This window comes from Capra hircus, chromosome 5 (assembly GCF_001704415.2).
Source record: "Capra hircus breed San Clemente chromosome 5, ASM170441v1, whole genome shotgun sequence".
In the NCBI taxonomy this organism is placed as follows: Eukaryota; Metazoa; Chordata; class Mammalia; order Artiodactyla; family Bovidae; genus Capra; species Capra hircus.
Genome location: NC_030812.1, coordinates 68,308,209 through 68,327,072, shown reverse-complemented (window position 1 = coordinate 68,327,072; position 18,864 = coordinate 68,308,209). Strand labels below are relative to the sequence as shown.

The 18,864-nt window shown below is 48.7% G+C and overlaps 1 protein-coding gene across 1 annotated transcript; it reads left to right on the top strand.

Annotated features, from left to right (window-relative positions):
* On the top strand, positions 908 to 9,676 carry CKAP4 (cytoskeleton associated protein 4). Its single transcript, XM_018048211.1, has 2 exons — positions 908 to 1,616; positions 7,208 to 9,676. The coding sequence occupies exons 1-2, from the start codon at positions 1,164 to 1,166 to the stop codon at positions 8,522 to 8,524; spliced, it is 1,770 nt and encodes a 589-aa protein (XP_017903700.1). The 5' UTR covers positions 908 to 1,163; the 3' UTR covers positions 8,525 to 9,676.

Genomic DNA, 18,864 nt, shown 5'->3' with positions numbered 1-18,864 from the left:
CAGCGAACTGGCTGGGCTAAGTTGGGCCGCTCATGACTCTTCCCTTGAACAGTCTTCACGCTGCCCGAGAATATTTGCTAACTTTTCCTAAACATGCCTTTGGGGCCAACTGGTTTTCAGAAAGCCCTTTCTGCCTCGCCTTCAAACCCCAAGAAAGAGAAAAGGTCCAACCCCCGGAGGCGTAGAGGGTGGGATCGGGGAAGAGTGAGGGGGATTGGGGGTTTCCCCAGCTCCCCGGGAAAAGGAATGGGGGTCTCTTCCTGCCCCTTTACTCCCACTCCCAGGAGTACGGCTCGTGGGGGGCCCCCCATCATTTCCTTTCTTCGCAAGGGTCCAGAAGGGAGTGGGGCTCGCGCTGAGTCAACACCAGATTTTGCCCGGCTCCTCCACTTCCGACCCGCCCGGCCGCCTTTCCCGGGGGCACCCGGGGCCCTAGCTCAGTCGCCAGTCCGGGTCCCAGTTGACCCAGCCCTTCGCGCCCTCCCTGTGGCCACCTCGGCAGCCGCTTCCCGCTTCCTTAGACCGGGCCTGGCCGCCCCCCACCTCGCCCCCTACAGCCGCCTGCCCTGACCTCCACTGACCCGGCTGGGATACCATCGTCGCCCCCCGCCCCCACCGTGCCCCAGCAGACCCTGCTCGGCCACCACCCTCCCCTCCGCCGAAACCCCAAGCCCCGGACCTTTCTGCTGGGCCGCCCCTCTTCCTCAGCCACCCTCCTCCCACCCCGGCTCCCGTAGACCAGGCTGGGCCGCCGCCTTCCCCCAAATCCCCTCGCCCTATCCCAGCCTCCGTAGACCCCGCGCGGCCGCCCCCGGCTCGGCCCTCCCTCTTTGGGGTCGTGGCGGCAAGGGGAGGGGCCGCCCGCCGGCCCCAGCCTGCGTGGCAGGCGCTCCGGGCTCGGCTCTGCCGGCCTCCCTTCCCGGGAGGCGGGGTCGGCGCCGCGGCGGCGGCGGCGGAGGCAGGCCCCCTCCTCCTTCCTCCCTCGCCCGGCCTCCTTCCGTGCCCGCCCGCCCGCTCTCGCTCTCTCGCTCTCGGCCGCTCCGACGCCAACAGCGCCCGCGTGCTGCTCGCCCAGCCCCGGGGGAGCCCGAGGAAGTTTCCCCGGCCGCGCGCCCCACTCGCTCGCCTCGCAGCCCGCGGCCTCAGCCGCCGCCGCGCCCGCCATGCCCTCGGCCAAACAAAGGGGCTCCAAGGGCGGCCACGGCGCCGCGAGCCCCTCGGAGAAGGGCGCCCACCCGTCGGGCGGCGCGGATGACGTGGCGAAGAAGCCGCCGCCCGCGCCGCAGCAGCACCCGCCGCCGCCCGCGCCGCACCCGCAGCAGCAGCACCCGCCGCAGCATCCGCAGAACCAGGCGCACGGCAAGGGCGGCCACCGCGGCGGCAAGTCCTCCTCCTCCGCCGCCGCTGCCGCCGCCTCGTCCTCCGCGTCCTGCTCGCGCAGGCTCGGCCGGGTGCTCAACTTTCTCTTCTACCTCGCCCTGGTGGCGGCGGCCGCCTTCTCGGGCTGGTGTGTCCACCACGTCCTGGAGGAGGTCCAGCACGTCCGGCGCAGCCACCAGGACTTCTCCCGGCAGCGGGAGGAGTTGGGTCAGGGCTTGCAGGGCGTCGAGCAGAAGGTGAGTACCAAGGCCCCCCAACCTCCGTGCTCCCGGCGGCGGCGGCCCCCGCACCCACAACCAGGCCCCCTCGTGCCCTCCCGGCGGGGGCCCTCGCCGGCCCAGGCCGGGTGTCCTCTGCCAGCTGCCCGGGGTCCCCTCTCCCTGGCCCTTGGCTCCGAGGCAGCCCCCAGACCCTCTTTGTTAATGGCCGCTGAGGAATCGCTCCGAGGGATGGACCGCTTCGAGGATTTTCCGGCCGCCTGGGAGGGTGGGCCAAGGGCCTGTCACAGGACATTAGCGGTGACCTGTAAGGAAGCCGGCAGGCTCTGGGGAGCTCATTCTTTTTGGATTAGGAACCGCTGAATGGGCAGAGTTGTCTGGAGAGGAGCTTGGAAGGGAAACCAGCGCATCCCTGGAAGCCTCGGGCAAGGCCGCACCTCTGCTCTCCCCGTGGGAGACATCTGAGCCAGATTTTAATAGACCGAGAGCCCGGGGAAAGAGAAGCTAGTAATGTTACTCATTTGTATAGTTCTGATGAAATATTTCATCTCGTTAGGCCCCCTGCGCTTTATTAGACCAGTGTACCTAAGTGGGCCTTGGAAGTACATGATAGCATATTTCAGCCTTAGAGGAGAGGAACGGCCAAAGATACCAGGTCACGCTGGTGAATAATACAGAGGTACATTTATATGGTGTTTAGAGGGCTTACTCACTTATTATCTAATCCTCAGAGCAACCTTGGGAGGGAGGGAAGGAGAGAGGACAGGCAGTTTTGACTCTGTTTTCCAGACCAGAAAATTGAGATTTAGAGCTTAATTGATAAAGACTGCAACTGGTGAGTGGCAGTTTGCATGACAGCCTTGAGGCCACTGGGGCCTGTTTCAGGTTCGGATGGACCCACCTTTCAACAGGAAGCTGCTTAGGGTCTGCCTTTTCTGATTTTTCGTTTTACACCAAGCGCAGCTCCTTCAGCCTCATTCCCCCTCCTCCGTCCTCATGTCATTGCTCAATGAAACTTGGTTGCATGATTGAAACAAAAAATCCCGCCACCACTTCTGAGCCCGGAATTGCTGCCTCCTTTTCCCAGCATGCTGCCGGCCCTGCCAAGTTTCTATTGACTGTGTAGAATATGCAGGACTAGGAATTTCCTCTTAAGACTGGCGGAGCAACTGGAGTGAGTCATTTTGCTCCATGCTGCAGGCCAAGGGAGGTGACTTTTTGAAGGGAACTAAGTAGGCAGCGCTGCTTTGCCTATCTGGAATGTCAAATCATTCTTAAAAAATAGACATACTGCTGAAGTATCATCAGTAGGCTCTCTGTTTCCTCTCTTGATCCACCCACTTACCAATCAATCATAATATTTGGTGAAGTCTGATAGTGACATGGCTCCTGGTGGGCCCTGTGGAGGGTGCGAGGGTGCAAAGGACAAATCCTATTTGTGAAGCAGCCCACAGGTAGGTTTTGGTTGAGGGTAACTGCTGTGTGAGTTCAGAAGAGAGAGAAGGTGGAGTTTGCCCAGGCCTGTGACCCAGTGGCCAGCATGGTACCAGTCTAGACTCTATATGGTGGTGGATAACTGTTGAGAGACGGCATGAGGAACACACAGGCTTGTTTGGCGGACACTACATGGCCATCCTGCCCGCAGCAGAGTAACATTCAGGATGCTGTGAGAGAGGAGGCTGAAGTTGAGGCCCAGATGTTGGAGGTCTTGAGTTGAGGCAGGAGGAATTGAGGTTTATTCTCTCTGCTTCCTCCCTGCCCCTCCCTTATTCTTCCATCTGGTTCCCACTCTTGCTCCATGTCAGCTTTGCACAGATTCCCTTTCCTCTTTGGGTACTCAGTTCTCCCATTTCCACAGTAAGGGGAGGACTCTTTCCAGATTTTTAAGAATCCTCCTGGCTGTAAACCATTGAAATTACGACCTTTCTTTTTTAGTAGTGTAGTCAGGCTCATATCTAATGCCTCATGTTTATTGTGCATTCATCTGACTCTCACGGTGCCAGCAGGTACTGATAAGTACTGATATGATCCCCTTTCCACAGACCGGAAGAGTGAACAGCAGGAGGCTGAGTAACTCTACATGGTTACACAACCAGCAAGCAGCAGTGCTAGGATTCAAACTGCAGTGAACTCCTAGAACACGGTTCACCACTTACCTATTCATTTTGCCATCTTTCCCATGCCTTGCTTAGTACCTAGTAGGTGCTCAATTAATGTTCATTTCATTGACTTGGAACTTCCATTGCATGTGGTCACTTCTCTCTGGATCTCCAGGGTGGCCAGTAGATTTTACTTTGCCTTAAGGAGTGAGTAGTGATGGATGGTCCTCTGACAGACTAAGTTTGAGCACCTTATTCCTCTGAGGATGAGGGTTTGGTTCTTCTCAGAGACATATTCTTACTGTATTATTATTATTCATAATTAGTCTTCACTGAGGGCCAGGTGTTCCCAGTTCCCCTCTGAGACGTGAGCACCATTGCACAGATAGGCCAGCTGAGTCTGGAGCAGTTGTGTTACTCATTCAGGGTCACATGCAGACCCTCAGTGGTGGAGCTGGGGTTGGAATCAGAGCAGTGTGACTTTGAAGCATGCTACTCCACTGCCCTTTTGGGTGCCCACCTGATCTCATTCTCAGATGCTCTCAGTTCTGGGGCATGGCCCAGGTCTGCTGAATGGGCTGAGAGGCTGGGCTGTTCTTAGCCTGAAGATTCAGCAGGCACAAATGGGCGCAGGGCTTCAGAAACCCTGGTTCTGCTCTAGGCCCTCTGAAGGGTTTGGGTTGCCTTGGCAGATCCAGGGTGGCATACATTGATTTTAGGAGTGGGCTTAAGGCCGGTGGGGTCAGTTGAATGAGACTAAGAGCTGTTTGTGGGCGAGTGAGTTCTCTGGTCGTATTTCTTTGTTCTCTCATCTTGCTCTGGGCTAGGAGTCATGGCTTGAGGCTGAGCAGCATTTCTTGGCACTGAGTGCACTTTGGACATGCTTCTGCCCGGGTGTATCACTGGAGGCCAAGAGTGCAGTTTCTAAACTCAGACATTCTTGGATTCTGATGGTCAGCTCTACCACTTCCCAGGCTCCTGCTTTGTAAAATGGGGATCAATAGGAGCTGCCATGAGGTTATTATGAGGGTGGATTGAGATGATATCTCTTAAATTTGCATAATTATTTACATCAGATTCCTGTTGAATATCAGCCACCGCTAACTAGTCTCTTACCCCTGCCTCTGCTGTGAGCTCCTAGGGGGCAGGGATCCTGTCTTAGTGTCACTCTGCTTGGGCATCTTGTCCACCACTTAGTGGGCACCCCACATATGTTAGGGAAACATAATATCACTGCATATTGATTATAATGGGGTTTTGCATGTGAAGATGAACAGCTCAGAAGATGAACAGTACCAACGCAGGGAGACACTTTCTGTGCTCTTTTCATTGGTTTCATCTGTCGTTTCTGATCTAGTCCCCTTCCTAGCCATCTGTAAAGAGCCAGTCCAGGTTAGGAGTGACAGACGGGTTGGGGGAAGTGGACCAGCCTAGTCTTCATCAGGCCTTGCTCTGTAAATTCATTCATTTTTTGGTTCATTCAGAAAACACTGATGAACACCTACCATGTTTCAGGTACTGTGCCTACCTGTTGACACCTCTGTTCTGAAATCTGTGCTTAGAACAGGCAGATTCTGTGACTGAATAACCTAGTTTCAGAGGAGAGCTGTCTCTGGTACCTTCTCAAGGTGTCCTTTAATGACTCAGGTTATATTTGGTTGAGCAGGCAAATTGTCTAGTATTCTGGAGTCTCTGAGAACCTTATTCTGATCTGCTTTAAAATCACAGACTGGTAGAAGCAAAAAAGGACTTTAGAAACCAATTTGTTAATAGATGAAGAACTTGGGACTTGGAGTTTGAGTGTGACTTCCTTGTGCTCACAGAGCTGGTTATTGGTGGGACTGGAACTAGAGCCCAGGGTACTGTTCATAGTCCTGTAGTGTTTGCCCTTTGTCACTGGGCCAGGAGTGGGCTAGGAATCTGCAGACGGCTGAGCTACTCCAGAAAGATGCAGTGGTAATGAAGGCAACAGTTGCTGTTTACAGGTGGCATGGTGGTGAAGAATCTCCCTGCTAATGCAGGAGACGCAGCAGATGCGGATTTGATCCCTGGGTCAGGAAGATCCCCTGGAGGAGGAAATGGCTCTAGTATTCTTGCCTGGAAATTCCCGTAGACAGAGGAGCTTTGAGGGCTACAGTCCATGGGGTCGCCAAGAGTCTGAGCGACTAGGCACAGCTATGTGTTAGGCCCAATTTAAGCGCTTTATATATATTAACTCACTTTATTCTCACAAAACAAACTAACAAGTTAGATACTATCTTTGTTTCCATCCTGTGGCTAAGGAAACCAAGGCATAGATAAGCTAAATTACTCCCCCATGACCACACAGCTAGGAAGTGTCCAAGCTAGGATTTGAGCATAGGTGGTCCCATTCTAGAACCCATGCTATTTCTTTTTAAGCCCTTCATTATGGAAATGTTCAAGCATTAAGAAAAGAAGAGATCAATATAGTGAACCCTACCTCCAATAATCATCAATTTTTTGCTATTTTAATCCATTCACCACCCCTTCCTCCTCTCATTTTGTTGTGCTTAGTTCTGCTCAGCAGTTCTGACTGTTTTGGCAGGCCGTTAATCATCATACTCTCAGCCTCTCAGGACATTAAAGCTGCTCCCTGGAGTGGTTCCCAGGTCAGACCCTGTTTAGGGTAGAATTTATTTAGAATGAATGTATAGTGGCAATCAGTGTCATAATGTGTTCACAAGCCAGAAATTGCTGAGGGCCACTGGTCCACTGATCACATTTTCAGTTGAGGACGTGCCTTGTTCAGAGCCAAAGAGTGAGAACTACCAAGCAGAGACCTGAACCTGGTCTCCTGCTTTCCTGCCCAGTGTCTCCCATGTGCCTCAGCTTTGTTTCTCTGAAAACTTGAGACCTTTCAGTTGCAAGAGCTAAAAATTCAGCTAAAACTGCCCTAAAGAAAGATGGAGGGAGGAAGAGAGATAATTTATTGGCTCAAACTTACTAGTTCCAGAGTAGATTCCTTCCAGAGTAGATGCCTTCAGTATGGCTGTCTCCAGGGATTTAAATTGTATCTTCAGAACTTGATCTTGCCCTCCCTGAGTTCTGCTTCCTTCTGTGCTGGCTTATCTGTAGGCAGGCATTGATCATTGGTCTTAGCTGTTCCAGGCTTCTTTCATCCTATAGCTAGCAATTCCAGTAGAAAGAGCTTTCTTTTCCCAGTAGTTTTAAGAGAAGTTATGCAATTGCCTTGCTGGCCTGGTTTAGGCCACATGCCCATCCCCTAATCACTGTAGTTCCAGGCCTGGGTGGGGAAGTGGGTGGATGGAAAGCATTGATTGATCAGGCCTAGAGGGCTTGGACTGGCGGCTTTGGGTTGGTCCCCCAAACCATATGGGCTGTGTGTAAGGATGGTTCCCCAAAGGAGAATTATCGTGCTGTTCTGTTGGCAGAGGGACCTTTAAGCTGGGCAGATCAAAAGAAATATAGCTGAATCGGATAAAACCCTTCAGCAGTTCTCTGTGGTTAACATCTGGATTTTGGTTACAGGTGCAGTCCCTGCAAGCCACGTTCGGTACTTTCGAGTCCCTGGTGAGAAGCTCCCAACATAAACATGATCTCACAGAGAAAGCCGTGAAGCAGGGGGAGAGCGAGATCAACCGCATCAGTGAAGTTTTACAAAAACTCCAGAATGAGATCCTCAAAGACCTCTCTGATGGGATCCACGTGGTCAAGGATGCCAGGGAGCGGGACTTCACCTCCCTGGAGAACACAGTAGAGGAAAGGCTGACGGAGCTCACCAAGTCCATCAATGACAACATCGCCATCTTCACGGATGTCCAGAAGAGGAGCCAGAAGGAGATCAATGACGTGAAGGCCAAGGTTGCCTCTCTAGAAGACTCGGAGGGATATAAGCAGGATCTGAAAGCCTTGAAGGAAGTGGTTAAGGAAATACAAACCTCGGTGAAGTCCAAAGAGAAGGACATGGAGGCCCTGAGAAGCACCATCCAGACCATGGAGTCGGATGTCTACACGGAGGTCAAAGAACTGGTGAGCCTCAAGCAGGAGCAGCAGAGGTTCAAGGAGGCAGCTGATTCGGAACATCACACCCTTCAGGCGCTCACGGAGAAGATCCTCCGGGCCGAGGAATCTGCCGCCCACCTCCCCGAGGAGATCAGGAGACTCGAGGAGGAGCTTGGCCAGCTCAAGGCCGCAGCCCTCCGGCCAGAAGAAGACGGGGCCTTCAGACCCTCTGAGGCCTTTGAAACACTCCAAAAGGAGAGCCAAGGCTTGGACTCGCGGTTGCAGAGCGTGGAAGATGGGGTGCAGGCGGCGCGGGCAGCCTGGGCGCGCCAGGGTGAGAGCCTGGAGGCTCTGCGCATACAGAGCGAGGAGCAGGCACGGCGCCTGGCGGAGCTGCAGGAGCGCGTGGCCGGCCTGGGCCCCACCGCCGACGCCGAGGGGGGCCTGGCAGGCACAGTGCGTGGCCTCGGTGAGGCCCAGCTCTCTCTGGCCGGTGATGTGGACGAGCTGAAGCGCCGCATGGCCGAGCTCCCTGGCGCTGTGGAGGCTCTGCAGAAGGTACAGGAGCAGGTCCACACGCTGCTGGGCCGCGAGGCCACCGCCGCGCCCCCCCAGGACCTGCTGGACAGACTCTCCTCTCTTGACAACCTCAGAGCCTCTGTGGGCCAGGTGGAGTCGGACTTGAAAACGCTCAGGACTGCTGTGGACAGTTTGGTCGCGTACTCGGTGAAGATCGAGACCAACGAGAACAACTTGGAGTCGGCCAAGGGCTTGCTAGAGGACCTGAGAAATGACCTGGATAGGTTGTTTGTGAAAGTGGAAAAGATTCACGAGAAAGTCTAAATGGATTGCGTGTGCAGGGCACGGATGGCCAGTGCAGTTTTTCATGACCAAAATAAAAAATGTTGATGACCTCCCCCTTACCTCTCCCCCCACAGCCAGGTCCCTCCACGACCCGCACCACCAGGACCTCCCGGGCCTTCCACGTTTTTGTGCCCGGTTAACTTATTTATGATGGTTATCACACACCACCGGTTGTGCAAAAGTCTTCTGCTTCAGCTTTGGGGCCAGGGGTTTCCTGAAGGCACGGCTTCTGTGCCTCAGAGGCACCTTCTAGAAGGGATGTCTCTCCCTAGTGTCAGGGAAGAACTGTAGTGGCTGCAGTTGAGGATTAACAGAAGCAGATTAACCTCAAAAATCCTGCCTGGCTGGCAGATTTCAAGCAAAATGTGGGGGGAGGAACTTTTCTTTCTAATTGTCTTTAAGGAAAATTCATTTTATTTTATTTTATTTTATTTTTTTTAGTACTTCTGGCCGAGGTTCTCATGAGATGTCACTCCTTGTCTTCCACTTCAAACTGGTTACAGCTCATTAAGGTCAACTCTGAATCGAGAGGGGGACAAGCCCTCCATTTTTAGTTGCATCAGCTGCTTGATGGTCGCCTTCTGTGGGGAAAGGTGTCTTTTCCATTCCTGAACCATTTCACGATCTCAGTGGTAACTATGCAAAGAATTCAGACGGTTCTGAATGTGAAGGCACAACCCCCCCCCCCCAGAGTCCCCTGTGGCTGACCTGTGTCACCTCTTGATAAGGCCCCAAATAGTGTGTTCAGAATAAGGGTTTAGAATCCCTGAGAGTCCTTGGATTCCTTCAGGAAATGTATTATGAGAGCTGCTCATAAAGGCATAGACTGCCTCCCCAGGGAATGGAGGCCATTGTCTCTCTTTTATCACAATGTTCGTGAAGAGGTTTGCTGTTAGCAGACCCCATCCATCAGTGAGGAACGTGTGCATTTTCTGTAGCCTTTTGCTGTTTCCCTTCCCCCTTTGAGCTGTACTGTTCTTTAATGGCTGTCTTGCCCTTTAAAAAAGAAAAAAGAAAAAAAGAAAAAAAAGGAAAAAGAAAAAAAAGGTTTGTTTAGTTTACTGTGAAATGAACTGTATGGCTTATTTACAGTATTTTTAATTCTTAATAAACACTTGAGCTTTGTTATGACTTTTCCAGAGTGGTGGTTTTCTGAGAATTTGATAACTTTTAACAATGTATTAATGTGCAGTATTCAGAATTAGAAAGATGGGTAGTTTTCAATTGTAAGCTTTTTGTTTTTTTTAATTCTTCAATCAAGATGTCCTCCCTGTTAGGACTGGGCACCTAGTTCTGATTTGACTATTAGCAGTTTTCTTTATAGGTCATTGCTTGACGCCAGTGCTTAACTATAGCAGAGGGTTACAACCCTTGCTTTCTGTTAGACTCTTGGAGCCTAAAAAATACCTGGAGCCCCTCTCCATAGATTTTGGACGCAGTGGGTACAGAGGGCTGGCACTAGCATTTTTTTTTTTTAATTTTATTTTTACTTTATTTTACTTTACAATACTGTATTGGTTTTGCCATACATTGACATGAATCCACCATGGGTGTACATGCGTTCCCAAACATGAACCCCCCCTCCCACCTCCCTCCCCATAACATCTCTCTGGGTCATCCATGGCACTAGCATTTTAAAGGCCTCCTAGCTGAGGGACTTCCCTGATGGTCCAGTGGCTAAGATTCTCCACTCCCAGTGCAGGGGACCCAGTTTCGATCCGTGGTCAGGGAGTTAGATCCCAAATGCCAGAGTTAAAAGAGCTTGAAGGCCACAGCTAAGACCTGAAGTGAGTGAAGTCGCTCAATCGTGTCCAACTCTTTTGCGACCCCATGGACTGTAGCCTACCAGGCTTCTCCGTCCATGGGATTCTGCAGGCAAGAATACTGGAGTAGGTTACCATTTCCTTCTCCAGGGGATCTTCCTGACCCAGGGATCGAACCCAGGTCTCCTGTATTGGAGGCAGACGCTTTAACCTCTGAGCCACCAGGGAAGCCTGGTGCAGCCAAATAAGGAAAAAAAAAAAAAAAAAAAAAATCACTAAAGGCTCCCTAGATGATTCTAATGTGCAGCCAGGTTTGAGAACCAGTGTGTTGATTCATCTGTGTGACCTTTGGCCCCTGTGTAAACCTAGGAATGTTGACTTCTCAGGTTGCCATATACCTACCACTCTATAACAAAGGATACTGTTTATTGAATTGAGTACCTGTCTGCCAGGCATGGTGCTTAGCACTTCATGGGCCTCTTTATTCCTTCTAATAGTCCCCGGAGGTAGGCAGTATCATTTCCAGTTTTATAAAGGAACAACAGGCTTATAAACAAGCACAACGTACAGTCGTTAGCTAGGAAAGGGCAGGGCTGAGGTTTGAACCCAGTCCCTGCTTTTAACTGTAACAGCATCCTCCACCTTCCACTAGCACAAGGGCAGGGCTGCACTGACCTGTGCAACACCTGCTGTCTGTTGGTTCAGAGACTGCATTAGCTCTTTTCTCTCCCAAAGGGAGAGAGGATGCGGGGGAGAACAAGACCTGAGTGCATACGGAGCTTCAAGCTTCCACTCTGACTGGAGGGCCTCTCATCTCTGAACTTCTCTGTCAGTCATTCTGCATCCTGGGGTCAGCATCCCTAAGCCTTCACGACTCTTATTTTTTCCAAAGCAGTTTGCACATCAAGATGGGCCCTTTATTAGTGTTAGCTATCGTATCTCTTTTTATTTTAAAAGTCAAAGAGTTGATATGTATGTTTTAACAACTCATTTTGCCCTCTTTGGGGAGGGCAAGGTAAACTGAGCAAGGTAAACCTGCACGTTTGGAGCAAATTAAATTCTGATTCTTTCTCAGGTCGGTTGGTTGCATCAGGCATATTCTTGCTCTTTTACCTTCGTTTCTGCAGTCCTTAATCTCCGACTGTGGAGTAGTTTAATATATTCTCATTTAATATTCATAGTTGAAAACATCTACTAGGGTCAGAGAAGTAATTAGATATAAATTCAAGTGGTAAAGATAAAAGGAATGCATTATGAGATCTTTCCCCAAATAATGATCACAATTCAGTCTTATTCATGTGTCTGCTCACTTATTCACTCAGTGGACATTTGTTGAGCCCATAGCCAAACATTTTGCCAAATATCAGTGAATGCAAGAGGCACCTGACAAGATCCTTGTCTTTCAAGGACCTATAGCTGAGTGGAATGGGAGTAACAGTCCTAAAAGCTGGTAGATGGCATAAGGACTCACAGGTGCTATAGCCAGGTCTAATGGAGTACAGAAGAGAGAGTGGCAAGTTCTGCGAGAGTTGGGCTAGGGTGGTTAGAATAGACTCGCAGAGGCCTGCGGGAAATCAATTGGAATGTGTCCGTGAATAATGGGAACACTCAGGAAACATGAGGCTGCCTCACCCTTTGAACAGGGGATAGGCAAAAGTTATTGAAGGCCTTGATTAAACTGTGGATGATTCAGGGACTTCCCTGGTGGTCAGGTGGCTAAGACTCCATACTCCCAGTGCAGGGTGCCCGGGTTTGATCCCTGGTCAGGGAACTAGATTCCACATGCCACAACTAAAAAGATCCCGAATGCCATAACGAAGATCAAGGATCTTGCATGCCGCAGTTAAGCCCCGATGCAGCCAAATAAATAAGAATAAATACTAAAAAACATAAAAACATAAAAAACTGTGGACGACCCAGCACCAGGATAATCGACTGCAGTGAAATTCCCCAGGCAAGACTGGCAGCATGCTGGTAAGGAAAGTGCTACCATGTCGCATGGCACTTAGCATGGTGATGATGGTGAGGGTGATGATGATACCTAACAGGATGACTGTGAGGGTTGCCAGGGGCCATGGGTGGATAGGGTTTAGGTTAACACAGCATCTGGCTATAGCAAGAACTCCAGGGCTCATTCATGTGCAGCCACACCAGAGGGTGAAAGATTGAAATACTTCTGTGCTGCTTGGTAAACACCTGTGGCCCCGAGTGCCTTCTTTTGGGACCACTAACCTTCCTACAGTCTGGCAACTGGCTAAAATATGGATGTTCTGGAACCTCTAGGACAGTGCTTCAGCCTCATGGCCAGCATTAATTCTGATGACTGTGCACCCATGCTTTGACAGTGGTTAAATATTTAGAAATCACCCTATGTTTTCCACAAGAGCCTATGGAAAAGACCCTGGAAAAGACCCTGATGCTGGGAACGATTGAGGTCAGGAGGAGAAGGGGCATCAAGAGGATGAGATGGTTGGATGGCTTCACCAACTCAATGGGCATGCATTTGAGCAAACTCTGGGAGATCATGAAGGACAGGGAAGCCTGGCAGGCTGCAGTTCATGGGGTCACAAAGAGTCAGACATGACTGAGCAACAAGAAAATGTTTTCTTCAAAGCATGATTCTGAGCTATGGATCTAAATATCCAGTAACATCGGGACACACTGCACCCCCACCTCCACCCCACCCCACCCCACCCCCCGCCATCTCACAGGGTTCGAAACTAAAGTCATTGTTTTTCCCTGGAATCAGTGTAACCACTGCTCCCTCGTTGCTTGAACTGAAGCTCAAGGGTCCCTCCTGTCTTCTCAACTCTCCCTTTTCCTGTCCTTCCACATCCTCTTGGATAGAAACCTTGATACAGCCACTCTGTCCCACATCCCCCAGCCTTGACTCCATCACTGGATGGTCCCTGAATTCCAGCAGCAACCGCTGACTGCACCCTCTGCCTATTAATACAGAAACCTGGTCCATGCACTCACTGGTCACTCACTGCTTGGAGAGCACCGGTTTTCGTGGAACAAAGAGATGACAAGGAACGAGACATGTGGTTCCTGCCTTCATGAGGTTTACAGTCCAGCTCTGGGGAGGCAGTAAACGTGGAAAGAAACAGAGCTACCTGTACAAACTGCAGTCCCTTTCTTGAGGGATGCGAAGCTCCCAGTTGGCCTCTTTGTCCCCAGCCTGGTTCCCATTCAGGAAATCCCCAGTGGGTAACTGGTGTGGTGTTTCTCAGAAGCTTTGAGAAAGAGAATGTCTCAAAAGTCAGCCTGTGTCCTTTCCCCCACTTAATCCTTCAGTGTCTTCCCTTTGGCTTCAGAAGAATATCCCTGTTAAAAACCTGTGCTCTTACAGACACAACAGGTCACATATTGTATGATTCCACATATATGAAATATCTAGAATAAATCTACAGCGACTGAAGGCAAGCTGATTGTTGTGGGGGCAGAGGGAGGGGGAAGGAGTTGTGGAGAGCATCTGCTTAACAGGCACCGGGTTTCTTTTGGGGTGATGAAAATGATACCATAATAGTGGTGGTTGTTACACAACACTGTGGTCATACTAAACTCCACTGAATGATTCACTTTAAAATGTTTACCTTTGTTATGTGAATTTCATCTCAATTAAAAAAATGGAAAAAACAAAAATAAACAGAGGAAAATCTTGTGCTCTGAATTACTCTAGAACTGATTTCTTCACTGAAAAATACCCAGTACTTCTTGAGTTTACTTTTATTGAAGTGTAACATGTGAGCTTTAAGGCATACACATCAGAAATACACAGCTGATTGGATTTTTACACATGACACACCGCGTGCTAACCACCAGATCGAGACAGACATTTCCGGTACCTCACAAGCTTCCTATGCCCCAAAGTCATCTGTTCCCAAGGTAACCACTCTGCTGACTCCCATCACCATAGATTACTTTAGTCCATTCTTGACTTTTATATAGATTGAATCATACCACATAAGACCTGGAATTCCTTAAAAAAAAAACTTCATTGAGATATAATTCACACAGTACAAAATTTATTAAAACATACAATTGCTCTTAGTATATTTACAGAAAGCTGAAGACACTCTTATTTGCTAAATCTTGCCCCTGTCACATACTTTTAAAAAAATGCGCATAGTAGGTGTTCAATAAACAGCATCTGTTTGCATTCATAAGGTTTTTTGAACTGGACAAAAATTTTAGGGTCTCCATCTTGCTAGTCAACAACTCTGAGAGGACAAAGAAGTGTGAAGAGTGGTAGCAACCACTACTCTCTCAGGCTGGGTCCAGAGGGGAGGAGGTGAAAACCACAGAGGCAGGGGCTTTGACTGGCTGTCCTCCTCCGCCGGCTGCATCTGGGCAAGACTGGATTCCACAGGCCGCCATTTATTATGAACAGGGCAGAACTGTATTCACTCTGGGAGACAAGATGAAGGCTGAGGTCTCCTTTCCTTGAGACGTTCCCACACATGTATGCAGGATCACATGTAGTACGGCATGCAATGGTAAAGGGTTGCACACAGGAGGGACAGATGAGGCCCTGGACCTCTGTTGTTGCCTGCCCAGCATCAGTCCTCCCGTGTTTGGCAACAGCTCTTCTGTTTTTATTCACAGAATCACCCTTTCCCATTCTCAGTCCACTGCCATTTGATGAGACTGACCGTGATAAACACATGACCCAGGATTGGCCAGTGAGAAATCCCATTCTCCTGGTTTCATTTGTTCGAGATGAACAAGCCGACTGAAAAGATACACAAAGAAACACTACTAGTGTAGACCCCCAAGGACTACACTAAAAAGATACACAAAGATCTTCCTGACCCAGGAATCAATCTGGGGTCTCCTGCATTGCAGGCAGATTTTTTACCATCTGAGCCACCAGGGAAGCCCTACCCAACATGAGAGTTAAATTTCATCTGGGGCGAAATGAGGACTGCAGCCCAGAGACAGCACCTCAGATGGACAGCTCCGAGAGACTGCTCCAAAGAGGCAATGGGGGAGGGTCGACATATAAGATTTTGGTGAAGGGGGAGCTTAATGCAATCAAGTGCTTGTTTTATAAATGATTTTCTCCTAGTCATGAGGAACTGGTGTCACCACGAAGGGATTTGGTGATTTTCTAGATATGAAGAGATGAGAGGATTGGGATCATGAAATCAATTCCTGAAAATATCTGTCTAAAGACCTGTTCTACCAGTTTCCCTGGAGCACAGAGTGCCTCGCTCCCGACCCTGAATTCCCCTCAGAGGGTGCTGAAGGTTGGCAGCTGCAGCAGCACAGGGTTCAGTCTCCACAGAGGCCGATGGCAAAGGCCCTTGTTGTTGTTCAGTGGCTGGCAAATGCTCTTGGCAAGTGTCAATTTGTAGTTGACGAACACATGTCCCAATCTCACCCACTGCTGCTGGAACTTTCTAGAAAGGGGTGCCCTTTGTCCACTGGCTGGATATAAGCTTACAGCTGCTAGGGGCCATCTTATGTGGAGAGATCACTGAGAATGAAGCTGGCATAGAGGAGAGCAAATCCAAGGGATGGCAGTAACTGGTTCCTGATGACATAGAATGAGAACCTGGATCCAGCTGTGCCCCAAAGCTCCAGAAGCCACGATCTTTACTACATGGAATCGTATACCATTATGCCAACTTTTGGTTTCCCTGGTGGCCAGTGGTAACGTATCTGCCTGCAGTGCAGGAGACTTGCGTTCAATCCCTACATCAGGATGATCCCTTGGAGAAGGAAATGGTAACCCATTCCAGTATTCTTGACTGAAGACTCCCATGGGTAGAGGAGCCTGGTGAGCTACAGTTCATGGGGTCACAAAGAGTCTGACACAAGTTAGTGACTAAGCAATGCCAACTTTCACATGGACACAAAGTGACGTGGAGCCATGCAAATGATGAGCATAATAGTACTGCTTGTGACTAAAAAGACTTGCTGTTTAGTCACTAAGTCATGACTGACACTTTTGTGACCTCCGTGGATTGACTGTGCCAGGCTCCTCTGTCCATGGGGTTTTCCTGGTAAGAATATTGGAGTGAGTTGCCATTTCCTTCTCCAGGGGATCTTCCTGACCCAGGGATCGAACCTACTTCTTCTTTGGTAGATGGATTCTTTACCACTGAGCCACTAGGGAGGGAAACCCTGTAAAACACGGTTCAGCTGCTCAGTCGTGTCTGACTCTTTGCCACCCCATGGAGTGCAGCACACCAAGCTTCCCTGTCCATCACCAACTCCCGGAGCTCACTCAACTCATGTCCATCAAGTTGGTGATGCCATCCAACCATCTCATCCTCTGTCGTCCCCTTCTCCTCCTGCCTTCAGTCTTGCCCAGCATCAGGGTCTTTTCCAGTGAGTCTGTTCTTAGCATCAGGTGGTCAAAGAATTGGACTTTCAGCTTCAGCATCAGTCCTTCCAATGAGTATTCTGGACTGATTTCCTTTAGGATGGACTGGTTGGATCTCCTGGCAGTCCAATGGACTCTCAAGAGTCTTCTTCAATACCACAGCTCAAATGCATCAGTTCTTTGGTGCTCAGCTTTCTTTATAGTCCAACTCTCACATCCATACATGACTACTGGAAAAACCATAGCTTTAACTATAGGGACCTTTGCTGGCAAAATAATGTCTCTGATTTTAATATGCTGTCTAGATTGGTCATAGCTTTTCTTCCAAGGAGCAAGTGTCTTTTAATTTCATGGCTGCAATCACCATCTGCAGTGATTTTGGAGCCCAAGAAAATAAAGTCTCTCACTGTTTCCATTGTTTCCCCATCTATCTGTCATGAAGTGATGGGACTGGATGCCATGATCTTAGCTTTCTGAATATTGAGTTTTAAGCCAACCTTTTCACTCTCCTCTTTCACTTTCATCAAGAGGCTCTTTAGTTCTTCACTTTCTGGCATAAGAGTGGTGCCATCTGCATATCTGAGGTTATTGATATTTTACCCAGCAATCTTGACTTCAGCTTGTGCTTCATCCAGCCCAGCATTTCTCATGATGTACTCTGCATATAAGTTAAATAAGCAAAACAAGCAGATAAGTAAAAGACTGTAAATACCTAAAAAGTCTGGTAACCTAATCAATGACTACTTTATCCCTTGTTCAATCAATGTACTCCAAAACAATAATAAAAATGAATAAATCAGAACCTGTGTATCAATGCGAATGGATCTCTTAACTAAATGCTGAGTGGGAAAAAAAAAGAAAAGAAAATACATAGTATAAGAACTTGTAAATAAAATTAAGAAAACATACAAAATAATACTTTATATTATAGTACAAGGATCAAAAAGTAGCTAGGATACTGACTATCCAAATTCAGATTGGTTTCTTAGGTTAAGTGGGGATTACCTGGGCATTCATTATATTGTTCTTAATATCTTTTTTCTTCTCTTAACAATTTATTATGAAAATTTAAACAAAAAATGGAAAGAATTGTCCAGTGAACACTGATACTTTTACTACTGAGATACTACAATGAATATTTTACTATCACATATATTTCCCATGCGTGCATGCATGCCAAGTCATCTCAGTTGTGTCCGACTCTTTGCTAACCACTTGGCCCTCAGGAAGCTCTCAGTCTCTCAGTATTCTTGATAATTTTTTGTATGTCAGAAATGCTTCGCAATGAAAATTTTTTAAAAAGGAAGGAACACCAAGGGAAACATTCATACTTTAAAAAAATTGAATTATAACTAACAGAAAACACTATATTAGTTTTGGGTGTTACAGTGATTTGATATTTTTATACATTATGAAATGATTACCACAAGAAGTCTAATAACCATCTGTCACTGTCCAAAGTGGTTACAATTTTATTGACTATATTCCGTATGCTATATGGCTTCCCAGGTGGCATTAGTGGTAAAGAACTTGCCTGCCAATGCAGGAGACGTAAGAGACGTGGGTTCAATCCCTAGGTCAGGAAGATTCCCTGGAGTAGGGAATGGCAGCCCACTCCAATATTCTTGCTTGGAAAATCCCATGGACAGAGGAGCCTGGTGGGTTATAGTCCATGGGGTCTTGAAGAGTGGGACACAACTGAGCATGCGCGCGCGCACACACACACACACACACACACACACACACACACAATGTTGTGCATTACATTCCCATGACTTACTTATTTAATAATTGAAAGTTTGTGCCTCCTATTCCCGTTTACCTATTCCATCTCTTCCCTCCGTCCCCTGTCACTCTGGTAACCACCAGTTTGTTCTCTGCATCTATGACTGTTTTATTTTGTTTTGCTTTCTAGATTCCACAACTAAGTGAGATCATAGGGTATTTGTCTTTCTCTGTCCGACTTATTTCACTTAGCATAACGGCCTCCAGGTCCATCCATACTTGTCTTGCCTCCAGTGGCAAGATTTCATTCCTTTTTTATGGTGGAGCAACACTTCATTGCATATATATGCCACGTCTTCTTTATCCATTCATCTATTGATAGACAGGTTGCTTCCATTTCTTGCCCACTGAAAATAATGCTGCACCAAACATACGCGTGCACATATCTTTTCAACTTAGTGTTTTGTTTCCCTTGGGTAAACACCAAGAAGTGGAGC